The 18,535-nt window shown below is 39.1% G+C and overlaps 1 protein-coding gene across 1 annotated transcript; it reads left to right on the plus strand.

Annotated features, from left to right (window-relative positions):
- Positions 1-857: 857 nt before the first annotated feature.
- Lamp3 (lysosomal associated membrane protein 3) lies at positions 858-17,092 on the plus strand. Its single transcript, XM_027413092.2, has 6 exons — positions 858-906; positions 4,283-4,977; positions 5,834-5,962; positions 8,216-8,273; positions 11,148-11,318; positions 16,959-17,092. Exons 1-6 carry the CDS (start codon positions 858-860, stop codon positions 17,090-17,092), a joined length of 1,236 nt encoding a protein of 411 aa, XP_027268893.1.
- Positions 17,093-18,535: the final 1,443 nt, after the last annotated feature.

An 18,535-nucleotide genomic window follows, 5' to 3' on the forward strand; every position in this document is an offset into this window, starting at 1 on the left:
CACCATGGAGCCATCACAGATATTTAACCTAACCATGAACCCAGGATTTCTTCAGGTGTCCCGAGAACAAAATTCCTCCAAAGGTTCAGAAGGTCCACAGCCAGAAATGTTAATAATTAAGACTGGAATAATAGAACCCATATTCCCTTCTGCCAAGCAAAGCTGGAGTATTTGGCAAAGAGCTACCGTCTGTTGTTATCTAATAGATTCTAACATCATGAGAAAACACAGATGCGTTTGTCTATATTTTTACATTAATATACCCACAACAAAAAAAGTCACCAGTAAAAAGTCATCTGATGAATGGCCAGAGCCGGATTCAACTCCCTATCTCCCTAGTTCCCACAAGACTCCAAGTGAGGCAGCTATGAACATCACACTGACATGTCTCATACTCAGAGTCAGTGTTACACAACTACTGCTTAGCCCTGGACCCGAAGGTCTGGCTTACAAGGGTTTACAGAAATGGCCTCAAGCTATTTCATAAAGAGGTGACCCGAGTTATAAGGGAAGGAGCTGCCACAGATCTGCCACCTTTTTTCAAGAAATGATTTCTGTTGCCCTTCTTCCTAGCCAGTCCCCACCCACACCTTTACTTCCCACAGGAAGGGGCAAGTGTTTACTTTGCCACCGTGAGCTGCCTGTGGTTTCCCTCATGGTGCAACACAATGCTTAGCTCTATTAGCCACTTCTCATCATGTGAGATCAGCTTCTTTGCCATAAGTGGATGAAAGGCAAAGAGTTTGCTGTTCCTGATGTTCGTGACTCTGCTCTGAAACGGACTCCATTCCTGCAGCCCATAAGGCCCACTTGTGCCCAGCCAAGCACACAACAGCAGTAGACCAATCTCACCTGTCATGCCTGGGCAGCTCTCTGCAGCGGCTGTGCTCTTCCTGTCTCTTGCTGGTAAGTGACATAGCCCATCTTCTGTGGTAGTCATGCTTTATTTTATATCTAAATGCTCACTTGTGCCCTGAACCTAAGGTGAGGCAGGAAGGGCTGTCGATATGGCTTCTGTTACTCCAGGTATTCAGTGTGGGGACATTTAAATCCTGTTATCTTTCATAGCTGGGGACCACCCTCTATTTTCTCCAAGGACCTTCATGATTTGGATGGAATTTCTGTGAGTTAGAATGGGTATCAGCCCCAGAAGGTTTCTGGCACCCACATTAGTCTGGATACCATATATCAATGTGAGTTTATAAAAATCACCTTAATCTAGGAGAGCTGAGCCAGGGCTTAGAATTGGAGCTGTTGTCCAGTCACATACTGCCTTCTTTGTTTTTCTGAAGTGCTGTTTATTTTATGTAAACAGTGACAATTGTAGATACATAAGCTGTCACCATTTCACAAAGGTGTAAATTGAGGCATCAAAAGGGTTATTAAAATACTGCTGTTGCACAATCAACTCAGAAAGGTTGCCTGGAAGGCCAAGCTTAGAATAATTACTGTCTGTCTGAAATTCCTACTCTCACTTGAGTATTTTATACACAAGATATCGAGTTCCATTGGGTTGTTGTTCTGTTCTGCTAGCAAGTATACCAGCTAATTTCCAGTTCCTTCTAGAACCACTGAATGTAGCTTGTGAGACCACTAACTCAGTCTATATGCAGTCCTACAATGCTCGAGTGGAGAACACAGAGGTCTTAGATGAATGTTATGGAAGCCATGTGAAGGGTCATGGCAGCTGCCTTAATCCAAGTAGGTTTTATTTGTGCCATTCTCTCAGGATTATAACTTCCTGTTCTCAGAAGTACGGAAAAGAAATGACTTGGTTTGAGGCTGTAGTGCAATAGTTGGCTTGGCATTGGATCCACTCTCTAGCACCATGGGAAGAAGCCCACAATTTATCATTTTAAGCAAATATAAAAAGTAAAAATTTCTGCCTATGAACATACTTTTACCCAGCTAGAAGTGGAAGTAGGATGAAGGATTCTTTACTCTAAAAAATACAGGTTCAGCTTACAGTCAAGATTTCATTGCTGAGGAAGAAGAGTCTGGATTCTGGAGGGTAGCTTGGTTATCCTCAACTTAACAGCCAATATCCACATATAAGAATACATAACCACATTTGTCTTTCTGGGTCTGGGATACATCACTCAGGATAATTTTTTTTTCTAGTTGCGTCCATTTACCTGTGAATTTCATTTAAGAATGCTGAGTAATACTCCCTTGTGTAAATGTTTTCTTTATTCATTCTTCAATTTAAGGGACATATAGGATGTTTCCAATTTCTGGCTATTATAAATAGAGCAGTGTCTCTATGGTAGGATGAGGAAGAAGCACTTTTGGCTTCAAGCCACCATGTAGTAAGTGTCCAGTTGTGATGCTTTAAGGTTAAGGAATACAGATCAGTAGTATAATGCTTGCCTACCAAATACAAAACCTTGAATTTGATTCTCAGTAGCATGAGCACTAAGGGTTTTGTCATTACCTATTAATACAGAAAAATTAACCACTTAGAATGTATTGAATAGAAGACAGAACCTAGAGATACTTATAGACTATAGTGACTGTTATGAACCTGCAGATTTCATAAATACCAGAGTAAAAACATGTTCTTTTCTCAAGTCTCAGCCCAGAATCAGCAGCTATAGTTCCGGTAAGTATCTGAGTAACTGCAATATAAACAAAGAAGTTTGAAGGGACAGAGTGGTTTCCCAGAACACCTCATCAAAGAGTTTCCAAGGGCCAATTTAAGAATTTGTCTAGTGCTGGAGAGATTGCTCAGTGGTTAAGAGCACTGGCTGCTCACCCAGAGGACCCAGGTTCAATTCCCAGCACCCACATGGCAGCTCACAACTGTAACTCCAAAATATGACACCCTCACACAGACATACATGTAGGCAAAACACCAGTGTACATAAAATAAAAATAAATATATTATTTTACTTTGTTGATCACCCATGGGAAGCCTCACCCTCCCTGAGGAGTGGATGGGGGGTGGAATTTAGTGAGGGGAATGGGAGGACAGGTGGGAGAGAGAACTGGGATTGATATGTAAAATAAGATTGTTTTAAATTTTAATAAAATTAATTAAAAAAGAATTTGTCTACTTTTCTGGGCTTATATGTGCTTAAAAAGAGGCATGGATAAAATCCCGATAAAAGAGAGGCAGAAGTCTTAAACTCCTTAAAGGATATCCTTGGAGAAACTTTGTGACAACAGCAGACACTATATACCCAATGGTCCTGAAGGTTTTCACAGACACCAACTTGTTTGAGCTTTATAATAACTTTAGAATCTATTTTCCTCCTCAACTCACTCGTCCAACTCATAGTTACTGAACACTTTCTATGCACAGGCACTTGTGAAAACTATGCACAAAATCTCAACTTTAGACTTTTAATCTAGTGAATAAGATGCATAGCCAACAAATAACTCAGCAAGTAAACATTTCTTCAAGGATGGAATTCTACTCATCCCTACTGGCAATGTGATCATTAAATATTTTGGTACTTTCCCAATATGTGAGTACAAGATGTGATAAGTGAAGCCAAAACAATGAATATATCCCTGAGATGGAGAACCATGGTGATGGGGCCATATTATATAAGGAGGAAAAGGGAAGACACTCTAAAGAGCTAGTACTTAAATCAAAACATGAAGGACCAGAGCAATTATCCCTTGGCTTTTTTCTTAGTTAATACTGTTGCTCAAAAGATTAAGAAAATAATAGAAGTTTGTCTATATTTAGAAAAAAATAATATAGAAGGGACTATCTTGAGAGAAAATAATCTCTCATTATTAGGAGCAATTAAACATAGATTGCATGAATATATATCAATTAGGGACAATTTATCCACCAGATTATGCTTTAAACTAAATAGCTTGTGAGACTTATTTCAACTTGGAATTACTTGATTCCTTGAAAAATATTAAACCCTAAAAATCTCTAATGCTGCCTCAGTCTATAAAATAATCACAGCCACTGTTCACTCTAGGTCATTGTATGACTACTTTTTGATTTCACAGTTGAACATGGTCACTTTGGTGTGCATTGGTACCAAAACTTATGCAGATGAAGGGGTTACATGCAGAATGTCTGGCATATGGTCATAAACATGCAAAGAACACATGTGCAAAAGAAAACATTGCAGTGATGGCCTGGTACTAGACTCTTTGGTGGCCTTCATTCCATTGTTGCAACTTTTGAAAGGTTTCCCCAAACATGAAGCTGTGTACACTGGTTTACTTGTGAGCACATTAAAGTGGGAATGGAGGAAGGACCTTTTAAATATTTGGTCACTGCTTGTAACATTTTTGCTTTCTTAATTTGTAGTGATTTTACATGGCCGTCAAATGAGAGAAAAAGAATTTCCAAAAAGCAGAGACTATCTTCAATATACCTCAACAGTTACAGGACAGACCACAGCAAAACCTCTCTTACAGCTAACTAACCAAACACATCATGAAACTTTAGCAGCAAGACCAAGGGATGGTGACATTCAAATGTCTGCTGAAGACAACACCTCTGAAAATGCAGCTCATACGACAACCAAAACAATAATCCCAGTAACTACAAAAAGCCTTCTACCCAGCAGCCCAGCTAACTATACCATTGTTACACCTAATAGCTCACATGTGACTACTTTATCTACTGAAGGTACCATTGGCCCTAGTTCAGTTGCACATTTACCAATTCATACAACTGGAGCTAGTCTATCCACTGTCGACCATATAACTTCGAGAACTACCCAACTTGGTGGTCAGACTACCCTCCACCAAACATTTTTCACAGCATCACACAAAAGCACAACCAATCAGAAGTCAACTCTACCCACCAATGTCCCAGGAGCATCAGTACCTACACACAATGTCAGCTTTGCAACCTCACCTGCCCCCATAGTTCCTGGGCCCACACTTGCAACCCAGTCATCACCAGCCAAGACAGGAACGTATGAAGTCCTAAATGGAAGCAGGCTTTGTATAAAAGCAGAGATGGGGCTAGAGCTGATTGTTCAAGAAAAGGATTTGGTAAGTTGGGGGTCATAGGATGATAATGCTATCTTCAAAGTCTGATTGGAGTTGTTTTGCTAAGAATGAGAAGTTCTTGCTGGGTGGTGGTGGCACACACCTTTAATCTCAGCTCATGAGGCAGAAAACAGCAGTTCTCTGCATCCTATCTTTAGGTGAGATAGGTAGCTAGCTGGGGGCTCTTTTCCAGTGTTCTCTATAATAAAGGAATGTGTTCCAGAAGAAAAGTTAAAATAGAGAAGGCAAAGAAAACTTCAGTATATATACTTCTCACTTGGAGCCAGCATTGGCAATATTATGGATGATGAGTGACAACCACAGCCTGGCCTTGTCCTTCTGCATGACTTACCAGCCTCAGTTCCCTTCTGACATGAGACATTGGAATCTGATGTTCCCATGACTCCAGCCCACTGTGATATTAATATAGAAATCCAAGTTAACAAGAACATTAGGGAAAGGGTTATACAAAACATTTTACTCACGAAGGAGCCATCATAAATTATTTCTTTTTAGTTTTTAATCCACCCCCCACAAATCTGTATTTGAGGCAGAAGTACTTTAGAATACAAACCCCTCCCTCTATCACCTTTCAATAAGTTGAACTGAACAAAAATAGATTCCATGAAGTTTGCATCCTGAGTTACCCATTAAGAAGTCCCTATCATGGGGGAATTCCTTATAAAAAAATCTTTTAAACATGTGCTTGTAAGTAAGAGGGTGCCATCCACTAGGGAAGTTTGTGGTTTTCAAATAAACATCCATTTATTTATTACTCATTTCATGATTTGTACTTTGGGGTTTCTGGCTTGAGTGTCCTCTGTTCTCTTACTGAGTGGGTCTATCTTATTTGGTTTAGGATTTTGCAACTCAGAGACACTTCAACATTGACCCCAGCCTAACCCATGCATCCGGAAAATGTGGCTCCCAAAAATCCAACCTCTTCTTGGATTTCCAAGGTGGATCAGTGAATATCACATTCATCAAGGTAAGGCATGGATTTCATCACACTGGCTCTAGCATAGCTTGGCCTCTCCTCAATCTAGTGTCAGTACTTCTGTGATAAATTTCAAGCTAGGGCCTGTGGCAAAAATACCTAAGGACCTCTTGAGATGGGTTCAGATAAGAGTAAGGAGCTTGGGAGGGAAAGGAAGTGTTGACATCATGTTTACCTTTGTCCCCCTTGGCTTCCTCTGGCCAGTCCAAGAAGGGCTTCAGTGTCTCTCAGGAGAGCCTTAGCTTTGTGGGGGTCTAGTCACCAGTGCCCTTTGCAGATTGCTCAAGGAGGTAGTAGAAGGGATGAAAAGAATTGTGGGAAATTCCCAGTGGACGTCAGAAAAGTGCGGTTATTCTAAAACCAACACCAAATACCAGAATGGGTTCTTTCCAATCCCTGAAGGCAAAACTCACAGACTACAAAGGCTCTGAGTTTTCTTGACAGGAGGTAGAGACAACCCTGAAGAATGAGAAAAGCTTGGGCATTGAGGTCATAGTCAGCTGTAAATTTGACTCTATTACTCATCTGTTTTATGGCAGCAAGTGAGCAACCTTAATCTGTTTAACTTCTATTTTATTACTTAAACATGAGAAAAGGGATTGTTTTTATGAAAGCATATGCATTGTAGAGAAAGTGGTGACTATTCAACAGCTACCTACATTGGGCAGTTATCTGGGGATAAGGCAAACAGATAAACCTGGTCATCCCACTGTCCAGAAAGGAACTTAACTCACTGTGGAGCTGAAAGTAGCCAGTATTAGTTGTATGTGCTCAAGCTTCTTGGGGATGTTTCTTAATTTGTAAAGTGGAGATTATGAGACAAGTTACTCTGACTTTTGGCAGGATGAGAAGTATACATGTGAACTATTTAACACAGTATTTATGTGTGCATGGAAATTATTTAGCTTGCAACATAGTTGTTAAGAACAAACTAAAGCTCTTAATTGGCTCTTAGTTGTGATTCTGGATTGACTAAGACTTCATTTTATAATATGAGCTGTTGGGATGAGCTCAGCCTTGTAGGTTGGGCTTAGCAGTGGGTGGCAATTTCTTACCCTGTCCATCTTAGGGCTATGGCCTCGAGTAACACTCAGTCTTCATTTGTCTCCTCATAGTTGTGTGGATTAACTAGGACAAGGCATGGAATGTCTGCTACAGTGTCTGGTACAAACTTAGAAGGCATCACGGTAGGCCAGTCAGTGAATTGCAGGATCTAGAATTCCTCAATCTTCTCGGCGGTCTTGCTAAAGTAGGTTGTACTGTGCAATGAATCATCATTTCATGTATGAATAACAGGGGTATGGACTATAATGTGATCATAATTAATAAATTTCTTTTTTGATTACATGTGAAACTTTTGAAAGTAATTTGATTTTATATTCTGATTTTGGTTACAACATCTTTATTTTTACACCCTTCTGGTGATAACAATATAAATCACTAACTTGGAAAGCTAGAAAGGGGCCAAGGATATAGCTCAGTGATAGAGTATATTCTTATTATGCATGAGACCCTGGATTCAATTCTCATCACCAAATAGATACACAAATTTCCTTTTAAATTGACTCCTTCATACCCAAAATTAAATTCTCTTGAGCATTCTGTGCCTCTAGTCTTTCAAGCTGCTGTAGGCCTATTGTATAGTTCCTTTTTATTTCCGTAATAAAAACTTGTACATAAAATATAGGGGTAAAATGTGGACTTCAGGAAAAATGGAGTCTTCCCATTTTTGGTGGCCCACTTAACCAATCTGAAAACATGAATCTATTTATCTCTCTAGATCTCTATTTATCTCTCTAGATTTTGCCAAGAAAAATGCATGTACAGTTTTGCTTATTTAATTTTCTCCAGAGGGTTGATGAAACTGTCAAATTCCCCCCAATGTATTCTTGAGGATGGGTATCTAAGTTAATACCACCCACCCATATTAACCATTCCTCTCTGCCTTTCAGATGTAATTGCATTTTGGAAACTTGGCAGAATTCAAATTCTTCTGGTGGAACTTTAGTTTCAGGCTCTAGCAACAAGTAAGAAATAGAGAAATGTGGATCCAGGAGCCATTCATTCATTATTTTTTTATTTATTGTGTGATATGCTTACTTTTGTTGAATTTTTCAAATATAATTATGACTAGCACAAACATACACCATAGTCCAGTCCTCATATATAGAACTTAATAGCCAAGATTATAAATATAAAAATAGAGATTACCCAAAGGCTAATTAATACATTGCTGTTTTACAGGAAGAAAACTCATACTATGTCAGTAAAGTGGGAGCCTATTTGACTGTCTCAAATACAGGTTAGTAAGAGAAGAGCTGTCATATCGCTGTTTTCTGGGCTGCTCATTTTCTTATCATTGATTCTGATACTCTTTGATTTTTGTTTTAAACAACAAGCAAGTAGTCTATAATAAAACTCTGGGGGAACTCATAACCCAGGTGTAATTCAGTCTATCTGACCATGGAGGATGGTGTTCTAGATTATATCAGCAATCATTACCTTTAGAAATTGCGAGTTCAGGACCCTTTAACTAATTTATTGTTGGTTGTTGGAATGCAATTTATTCTGCACTCTGAACTGTTTATTATTCTAAAAAATATGATATGATAGGTACCAAGCTTTGTCTGTGTTGAAACTGAGGAGCCATAATTATCCAAACTGATAAGATTCTGTCAGAGTGGAGCTTGCATTCCAGAAGGGAAAAACACCATACATAGCTATGTTAAACGGCATTCTTAAGTGGCAATGAGCTCTACGAGCAAACCCAACCCAGAATGTCAGAGGATGGAGAGCTGTTTCGTGTGCCCTTTGGGAAGCAGGAGAAAGACTGCTTTAAAAATGCGAGGTTTGATCACAGTATCTCCATTTGTGAATATCTAGTTTGAGGCAACTTTTCCAGATGGCAGTAATGAAAGATGCATGGGTCTTAAGAAGTGAGGTTGCTGAAGTAGCTGTATTCGCTACTTTTCTATTGCTGCTATATGGCTCAGGTAACTTATAGAAGGACGGCTTATTCGGCTCATTGTTCCAAAGACATAAGAGTTCATCATCATGACAGAGAAGTGTGGCAGCAGGCAGGCATGGCGACTGGGGCATGGAGCAAAAATGAGAGAGAGAGAGAGAGAGAGAGAGAGAGAGAGAGAGAGAGAGAGAGAGAGAGAGAGAGAGAGAGAGAGAGAATGCACAGTGGGAATAGCATAACATGAAGTTTGGAAAACTCAAAGCCCAACCAGAGTGATACACGTCCTCCAACAAGGCCACACCCACAAGCAGTGCTACCATCTGAAGACAAAATATCCAAATATCTGAGCCTATGGGGGACATCCTCAATCAAACCACCACAGACGCTAAGGAACAGCCCTAGAGAGTGAACACACAGCAGATGAGGCCCCAGGAAAGGCCAGTCTAGGGCATGTATGGTCTCTGGACAGGTAAGCTAAAGACTTGAGATTTTCTTCCAAAATATATAAATATACCACAGGGAGATTTGGTTTAAGATAATGGTGTTTCAAATTTGCATTTAGGACAGTTCACTTTGGTTCCCTTATGGAAAATTACCCATAGTGGGGCATGTTTAAAAAAATTACGAATATTGATGTTTAGAGAGATAATGCTCCTAAATAAATCTAACTAGTCTACAGAGGGCCTCGGATATTTCTCCAGAAAGTCTAGCCTTAGATAACACATTTATATTGAGCCCCTCTACTGCGTCAGTTACTGCCTTGGGAATTTTCTATTTCCTTCCTTTCAAAGTGTTATCATTTGATTGGCTTAAACATTACTAATTAATTATCTCTTACGAATGAAATTTGCCAAGAAATGAAACTGTGGGGGTAAAGTCTGTTTAAAATATTTGCTATATTTTATTGATGTTATTCAAGAGGATTTTTTTTGTCAGTGATGCTGGTTAAATGTAAAAAAAAAAGTCACAACTGACAACTAATTTTCATATGCACCAACTTATCGAGGTTAGAGAATAAGATTATGAGTGCTAATAGAAATTGCTTAATGCTATCACTGGGGATGGACCATATTTTAGCCAGTTGTAGTGTTGTTAACTCTCAAGAAATGTGGGAAAGGAACACCAGACTGCAAATTAACTTAGAGGCTAAAAGATGGGGAAACCAGTTCTAGGTTCATATGATCAAGGGCTCAGCACTATTAGCAGGAGGAACAGTAGACACAGTAATGATGGTTTTCATGGCAGTGTGGTGTTGGAACTAGTATTTATAACAGCAATTCATCATTACTAGTACCGACCACAGGCTTGATGTTAATGTGGATGACAGCCATAGGATACCTGGATAGACAGACAGATGATACATAGATAGGCAGATAACACATAAAGAAAGCTACAGATATGTATCACATGATGCAGTAAACAGATAATTTAGTACATCATCTCAGGTCAACTTGTTAATTTTATTTTCTTTTTCCAACTTGTTAATTTTTGTGAGATTATTCTGTACTGTAACTGACAGACAGACAAGACACTTTGGTACTCTGGCCCATGATTTTTTTTTTTGTCCTTCACGAAGACAAAGTATGTTTGGAAGAGTGTTTGGTGAGTGTCAATTTGGAGCAAATGAAATTTTTCCTATGTCTAAGCTCACCTGCCTTAAAGATCACCTTCTTGAAAAGGGTATACCTGAGATAATGAGCAGGTCACTCTCCTGGACAGCAAACAGAAGGAGTAGGATACATTTCCAAGGAAGATGCAACTTCCCTCCTGGTGAGTTCTTCCTCCTGCTGTACTGATCCAGTCTCAGAACATACAGATGCACCATTTGTGGATTTGTCTGTCTTTGTTCTGGCTCATTGTCATGCACTCTAAGTATTCGAACAATCTTACTTCTCTTTCTAAAGTTTTAGGAAACTTGCTCTTGCCCCTGGGATTGATAACTGTCTCTAATGATGCAAAAGAATCTAGAGGAAAAGCACTCAGGTCAATGTTCTCACGAGGGAAACTATGTGAAACATTCCTCATTAATTCCAAACAGAGCCACAGAAAAAGTCTGCACACCTAGAGTAATTTTTTCATGAAGAAAAGATGGCAGAACTCCAAGGGCACACCACCTGAAGGAAGGCACCTGGGGTGCACTGGCAGGCTGGTAGCACCTGGAGTCGATACTGTCAGGATTCTTGCACATCACATGTCACTTTTTCTCCTCAGAAAGGACTTATCAGGGAATGACGCACCGTATGGTGATGTTTGAGACAGTTGTTGGGCATTCCTTCAAGTGTGTGAGTGAGCAGAGAATCCAGCTGTCAGCTCAGCTTCAGATGAAGACAACGAACATCCGTCTCCAAGCCTTTGATTTCGAAGGAGACTGCTTTGGAAATGGTAAGTCAATCATCCTTAAGTCACAAACAGCCTCCAGAACCCCAGGGGGGCAGTTCCAATGTGTGTTTATTCTGTAGCTGTTAAGGGACCAGGGCACATGACTTCCTGTAATAGAATAACCCTGTGAAGCTCTAAGGCCTGTGCTCCCCTCACACTTACATGTGAAAATCATACGTTATATATTGTTTTATATATGGTTTTGTATATAACTAATGCATGCCCACTGCCTTACTCCAGCAGAATGACTCTGCAACTGGATGAAACATAAATGTCTCACTCATTTAAACACACACACACACACACACACACACACACACACACACACACACACACACTCACACACACTCACACGCCCCAGGAAGTATCGGGGGCACTGTGGACAGCATGTTAAAGGACACTTTAAACATCTTTAGTAAGAGGTTTTAAAAATTTTTTTCTTAAGATGTCATAATAGATTCTTCATGAAACAGGATCACTTAGATGTCCCTTTTTTCTACAATCAAGAAGGAAATAAGTTGTGTGGGAGTCCCTTTTCTGGAATCTAAGACATTTCATTGTATGTTTCCTCACAGTCAGTTTAGTTCACAGCTGATGTTTTTTTGCATTTGAATCACTACACAGAGCTTAGCTTGCCCGCTACTTCCCAGGGTGGAAACTAGCCCTTAGATGAAGGCCAGGCAAGACAGGTCACTTTGTAGAAAAGCCCTTGTCTTAGTCACTGTTCTTTTGTTGTGAAGAGGTACCATGACCACAGCACCTCATAAAAGAAGGCATGTAAGTATTTCAGAGGGTTCATTCGTTATCACTGTAATGTGGAGCATGATGGCACCCAGGTATGCATGGCCCTGGAGCTGAGAGCTTTACATCCTGATCCATAGGCAGCAGAGAGAGAAGAAGAGAGAACCTGGGTCTGGCCTGGGCTTTTGAGACCTCCAAGCCCACCCCCAGTGATGTATTTCCTCCAACAAGGCCACACCAACCCCAATAAGGCCACATTTTCTCCAATAAAACCTCATTTTCTAATCCTTTTAATTCTTCTCAATAAAGCCACTCTCTAGTGAACTAGTGACTAAACATTTAAATACATGAGCCCATGGGAGACATTCTTATTCAAATTACAACCACTTGTACACGTTGGAAAATAGTGTTACTAGACTTCTACATTTGACCAGAAGGATCATAAACTAAAATATGTTTCTTGGAGGAACTAAAAAAACTATTGTAAAGTACATCATGAATAGAGAGGTTCTGTGTGAACTTCTGATATGAATCTGATTTTACTTTGGGTTCCATGCTACAACTGAAGATGTGTCTAGAAAAAAAAAAAAGAACCTTCTTCTCATTTGTCAAACAAAGAACTCAGGTGTTGTTTGTGTTGGATCCTGTGTTTTTGAAAGTTTTCTCTGAGGCTTAGAGTTTCTGCTTTTGCTTGGTGCCATTGTCATAGTGTTCCTGCTAGTAGGTGTTACAATGGCTAAGCTGTCAAAAGCTGATTTTAGGTATCTAACTTCTAGGAAATATCCAATTCACCATGAAAATCTGAAAAACTTCTAACAATCATGTGGTTTCAAAATAAGACCCACACTTGCTTGTCTACTAGTGAAAGGTCTCTGTGAAGCAGGAAAGGTCTGGTGGATAAAGCCTGTTCATGTCTGGTTACTAATATATGCTCACAGGCAGATGTGTAAAACAAAAGAAAACATCATCAAAGAAAAAAATCCATCATCAGCCGGAGAGACCCTGAGCAAGAGGCCAATGTTCCTTCACTCTTCTCCCTATTTCTCCTTCTCACTAAGCTCTCACAGCCCCCTACTGTTTTTATCACCAACACATTTCTCTTTTGGTCTCTGCTTTAGCTCAAGTCCATTCCTAAATCTTGTAGTTCAAAAAATTTTTGAATGATGCTCAAGTGGAAAGTCAAGTGTCATTCTGTAAACACTACATTTTTTTTTTTACCAGAAGCAGCCACTTAAAAAGTAGAAAAGTATTACATGAATGGAATTTAAACACATAAGTGCAAAGGCCATGAGCACTCAAAGAGAGCAAGATTAACTCTGTGCTGATGGTGAGGGGTGGATCAAAGAAGGAAAGTTTTCTATATTTTCCACATTTCCACTCATTATTTTTAACAATAAGGTCATTTGATTTGGCAACTACTTCACGGTTACTGTTCATTTATGAAATGCACTTGGTCTTCATGGAAGTGTCTTAGCTCTTTCTTCATTCCTGAGGGCTTGAGGGAAGCATCTGAAAGACTCAAGAGAGCCTGAAGAGCTCCTACATATCTAGAGTTCTCAGAAACAGCCATTTCCTCTTACAGAAGGTGTTGATAGAACACTGAGTGTGAGGGCCTGGGTTTCTCCTAAGTGATTCAGGTAATAGCACACACTTGGCTTGGAGAGATATGATCTCCTTTGTCCTCTGTCAGACACTTTTTCTTTAGGCTCCCAGGTCTGCGATGTCAAGGGCCCTTGTAAAGCTCTACAGAGCAGAGTGGGAGGTGTTGATTCACGAAGCCACTAGCCACCCTGAAGAACAATCACATTAAAGTTTAATCTATTTGGTGGATGAGAACAATAGGCAGAGTTTAACATGAAGAATAGAACAATGAGGTATTTTGTAAAATTGTAATTTTCATTTCTACTATCTCCAGTGAGTTCTGTCAGTTAACAGACTTGTGTTATCTATCCCCACCAACACAAACTATTCTCCATGTTAACTTGGACTTACATTCTGGTAGCCATAAAGAGCAGGAGTTTTGGTGCAAGAGCTAGTATACCAATAGTTGGATATGTTCATTTTTCACAGCTTTACTTACTTCCTCCAGTGCAGAGTAGAGGGTCAGCTGAGATAGGCTCCTAGCTTTGTCTCTCTCTTCCCATCTACTACATACACAGTCCCTCTAAAAAACTTTCAACAAGTGAACAAAAATTCTGTAGGTGCCTCATTCTGTCTGAAATAAATAAAAGTAGTCACTTCATAGTCTTCCTTTTCAAATCAGGGGTGGAAAATAGAAAGAGGAAACATAGGGACTGAAGGAAGTGAGCTGAGAGCCATATCAAACAACAGGATGACTCCAGACCACAACTAGTTTCCAGATTATATAAAGAAGAATAGATTCCAAAATGATGAAGTATTAGTGTTATTGCTTTGCTAGGCATATCATAGCAAAGTGCTACAGGCTGGATGTCTTAAGCAGCAGAAATTTATGTTCTCACAGTTCTGGGATCTAAGAGTGAAGATCAATATGTTGGCAACAACTGATTCATTAAAATTATTTTATTGGAAATAGTTTTTTTCATAGAATATATTCTGATTATGGTTTATTCTCCCCCAATCCTCACAGTTCTTCCTCCCTCCCTTCCAGATCAACACTCTTTCTGTCTCTGCTTAGGAAAAACATCATAGATATCTAAGGAATAATAATACAATATGAGATAATATAATAACACCAGTAGAAAAAAATTAAGTTTTCATTTACAAGTGGCTATTGATTGGGGATAGCTTCTAGCTTAGGGATGGGAGTATGCCCACTATTTTTCAGCCCTAGGACCCCACCTGGTGCAGACCCATGCAGACCCTGGGTTTGCTGTCTCAGTCTCTGTGAGTTCCTATGTTTATCTGTCATGTTCTGCTTAGAAGGCCTTGTTTCCTTTGTGTTCTCCATCCCTGAGGCCTGAGGGGAGGGATTTGCTGGAGACATCTCTTTCAGGGCAAGGTTTTCCCAGGCCCCTCACCCTCTGGCTGAGAGTCTTTGTATTCATTTCCATCTGTAGCAGGAGGAAGCATCTCTGATGATGGCAAAGCAAGGCATGGATCTATGCGTATAGACTGCCATTAGGAGTCTTTTTATTGTTATGTTATTTTGGCAGAATAGTGGTATTTGGTTCTCTCTTAGATTCCTTGGCTATCTAGTCTTAGGTTCTTGGCCACCCAAGTATCATTGGCTTCTATCTCATGGAGTGGGCCTTTACTCAAATTAGATAGGATTTGGTTATTCCCACAAGTTTTGTGCTATCATTGATCTAGCCTATCTTGCAGTCAGGTCACTCTTGTAGATAGAAGCATTTGTAACTGGGTTGGTGTGCAGACACTGCCTACTTCTGAGTCCCTGTGTTTGTTCCTATCTAGTGCAGGAAAAAGCTTCTCTGATGATGAGTGAGCAAGACACTGATCTATGAATATAGCAAAATGTTGCTAGGAGTAATTTTATTTCCACATTCCTTTAGCAGAACAGTAGTATTTGGTTTTCCCCTAGGTATACGATCTATCTAGTTTCAGGCTCTTGGCACCTGAGCAGTGTTAGGGATGGGTTCCATATCATGGAATGGGTCTTAAATAAATCAGACATTGGTTAGTTACTCCCACAAATTTTTACACCTGGAAGACTCTTACGTTTCCAGTTTGGCTGCCAGTACAAGGAGCAGCCTTGTCTCCTTTTGAACCACAGATTCTGTTTGCTGATCCTTAGTAAATAATCCCCAAAGATTGTTTTGAACTGAATGATGCTTATCTCTTTTTAATCACAGATGATTTTTTAAACTGCTACAGATTATTCAAGGAAAGGAAAGTTTTCACTTTAGTAGTTCTGTTTTTTTGTTAATCAGTTAATTTTTCATCTCCAACTGACCAGAACCACAGATTTTTAATTCAAATTTTCACATAATGTCTCTGGCAGAGTCTTTGCTTTCCTCTGAAACTTCACAAGCCAGGCTTCTGTTGTCTGTATTGCTTTCTGATTACTTTTCAAGTTCCCAGAGCATCCCATTAAGCTCTGAACATCAATGGCTTTTCTAGCACAAAGTTCCAAACTTCTACAATCCTCTACCAAAACAACGTGGCCCAGGTCTGTCACAGTAGTCCACTTTGTGGTACCAATTTCTCTTAGTTGAATGAAAAAGAGAAATAAGAAAGGAGTACATGATTTCTTCTATGTATGGTAGAGGAGGTTTATTGTAGATAAAAAAGAGAGCATAGTCGGAGGCAGGACTGATTTATGTATCAGAGTTTTAGACCATTATTGTCATTATGGGAAGCATAGTGGCATGCAGAAAGACAGGGTACTAGAGAGGTAGCTGAGAGTTCTACATCCAAATCTATAGGTTCCAAAGCCCACCCCTAGCACACACTTCCTCTAACAAGACCACACCTACTCCCACAAGGTACCAATTTCTCTCTTAGTTGGATGAAAAAGAGAAGTAAAAAAAGGAGTACATGATTTCTTCTATGTATGGTAGAGGAGGTTTATTGTAAATAAAAAGAAGTAAAGTGGGGCACAAATAATTCATACCTCAAAGGAGTCAGACCAAGTTTGACGAACAGATGTCTTAATAGTGCCAATCCTAATGAGCCTATGGGGGGCAATTTCATTTATATCATCACACAGGGTTATAATATTTCTTACTAGTTTATGAAAATATTGTTATTACTACAAATTCTTATCTGCTATAGCAGAAAGTATATACCCAAACAATTAAGAAATTCCATGATTCATTTTTTTATATTTAGAATTATGACAATAGATACCAGAGGAAAAAATATATATTTTTATGCATCTATTTATTTTACATCCTGGCCACAAGGCCCCCCCCCATTATCACCAAATCTTACCTGCTCTATTGTATTTGTTTTCTCTTGTAGTGGATGAGTGCTTGTCTGACTACACAGTTGTACTTCCTGTGGTTGGGGCCATTGTGGTCGTCCTCTGTATTGTGGGTCTGGCTGTCTACAAAATCCGCCAAAGGCACCAGTCATTGGGATACCAGAGAATCTAATTCATAACCAAAGGAAATGGGAAAAATGGTGTTTAGAAAAAAAATTTCCAGTATTTCCAGAATGTGGGAGGCTTCTCTTATTCACTAACATCTACTAAAACCAATGATTGGTTAGCAATTAAAATTAAAACAGCATATCAATTCTGAATATTTTTGCTCATCTCATCAAAGACTAAGGAAGATATTTAAAAGTATTTTCTAGCTTATGTTGGAAAATTTTAAAAATTCAAATGAATATTTGAGATATATTGAATTAACATAATGTACAAAAGTGGCAGGAATTTACAAATTATAAACCAAAATAATTGATTTTAATTAGTACTACCTGTGTTTGCCTAGAGAAATCCATTTTAGCGTTAATACTTTCATTTAAAATTATTTCAATGGATTTTCTTACCATCTGTGTTTATTTGATGTATGTGTGTCTGACATGGTCCTTACCTCCCTTTCCATTTAAATGTTTTTAGTTATCAAAAAGAACAACATATCTCATATTACTTAGATTTTTGCATGAAAACAACTTTTTTTTCCTTCATGATTCTTGATTCAGAATTAATAGAGACTAATGATAGGGGATGTCTTTCTGTATGCAGTGAATATATATTTCTCTTATTGGTTGATAAATAAATAAATTGTTTTGGCCAATGGACAGTCAAAATTTAGCTAGGCAGGAATTCCAAACAAAGAGGCAGGGAAAGAAAGACAAAAGACAGATGCCATGTAGCAGTCAGGGAGAAAGATCCCAGGGAATCACCCAGGCAAGCCACAGCCACATAGAGATACACAAATTAATAGAAATAGGTTAACAAATAAGAGAGAGCTATAGAGTAAGAAGCCTAAGTCAATGACCAAAAAATCATGAATATATATTAAGTCTCTGAGTGCTTATTTCTTAATTGGCTGCAGGACCCAATATCTGGGTGGGGAGAAAACTGGTCCAGTGAGACTGAGATAGATGAGAAAATCTCCTTCTACATTCTGGCAGTGCAATGCGGGACTCTCCAGTTTCCACATAAGACTTAAAAGCTTAAAAAAAGAGAGAGGAATTTTGTAATGCATATATGGGGCCAAGAACAGCATCCTCAAAAAAACACAGTCATAGGTTAAAAGAGTAATTTAAAGATTATAAAATAAGGTCCTTCAGAAAGAAATAAATTAATATAAGCCATGTAAAGATGGAAAATAGAGATTCTGGATTATGTATACTATTGTGTTTTCTTTTAATTTTTTGGCTGCAGAGAGACATTTGATTCTGAGCACTGCTAAGCTAAACCAACATATATATTTTAAAGGTATCATGACTTCAAAATTTGACTCCAAAGATAATGTTACTTTGAAAAAAGGTTCTGCTTTTGTTTCTACAGAGGATGGGAACCTATGGATTCCTTCCAGGCCATGGTTTGATCAAGCAAGACCCTCTGAAACAATGGCCCAGGACAGCCA

Source organism: Cricetulus griseus, chromosome 4 (assembly GCF_003668045.3).
Source record: "Cricetulus griseus strain 17A/GY chromosome 4, alternate assembly CriGri-PICRH-1.0, whole genome shotgun sequence".
NCBI lineage: Eukaryota > Metazoa > Chordata > Mammalia > Rodentia > Cricetidae > Cricetulus > Cricetulus griseus.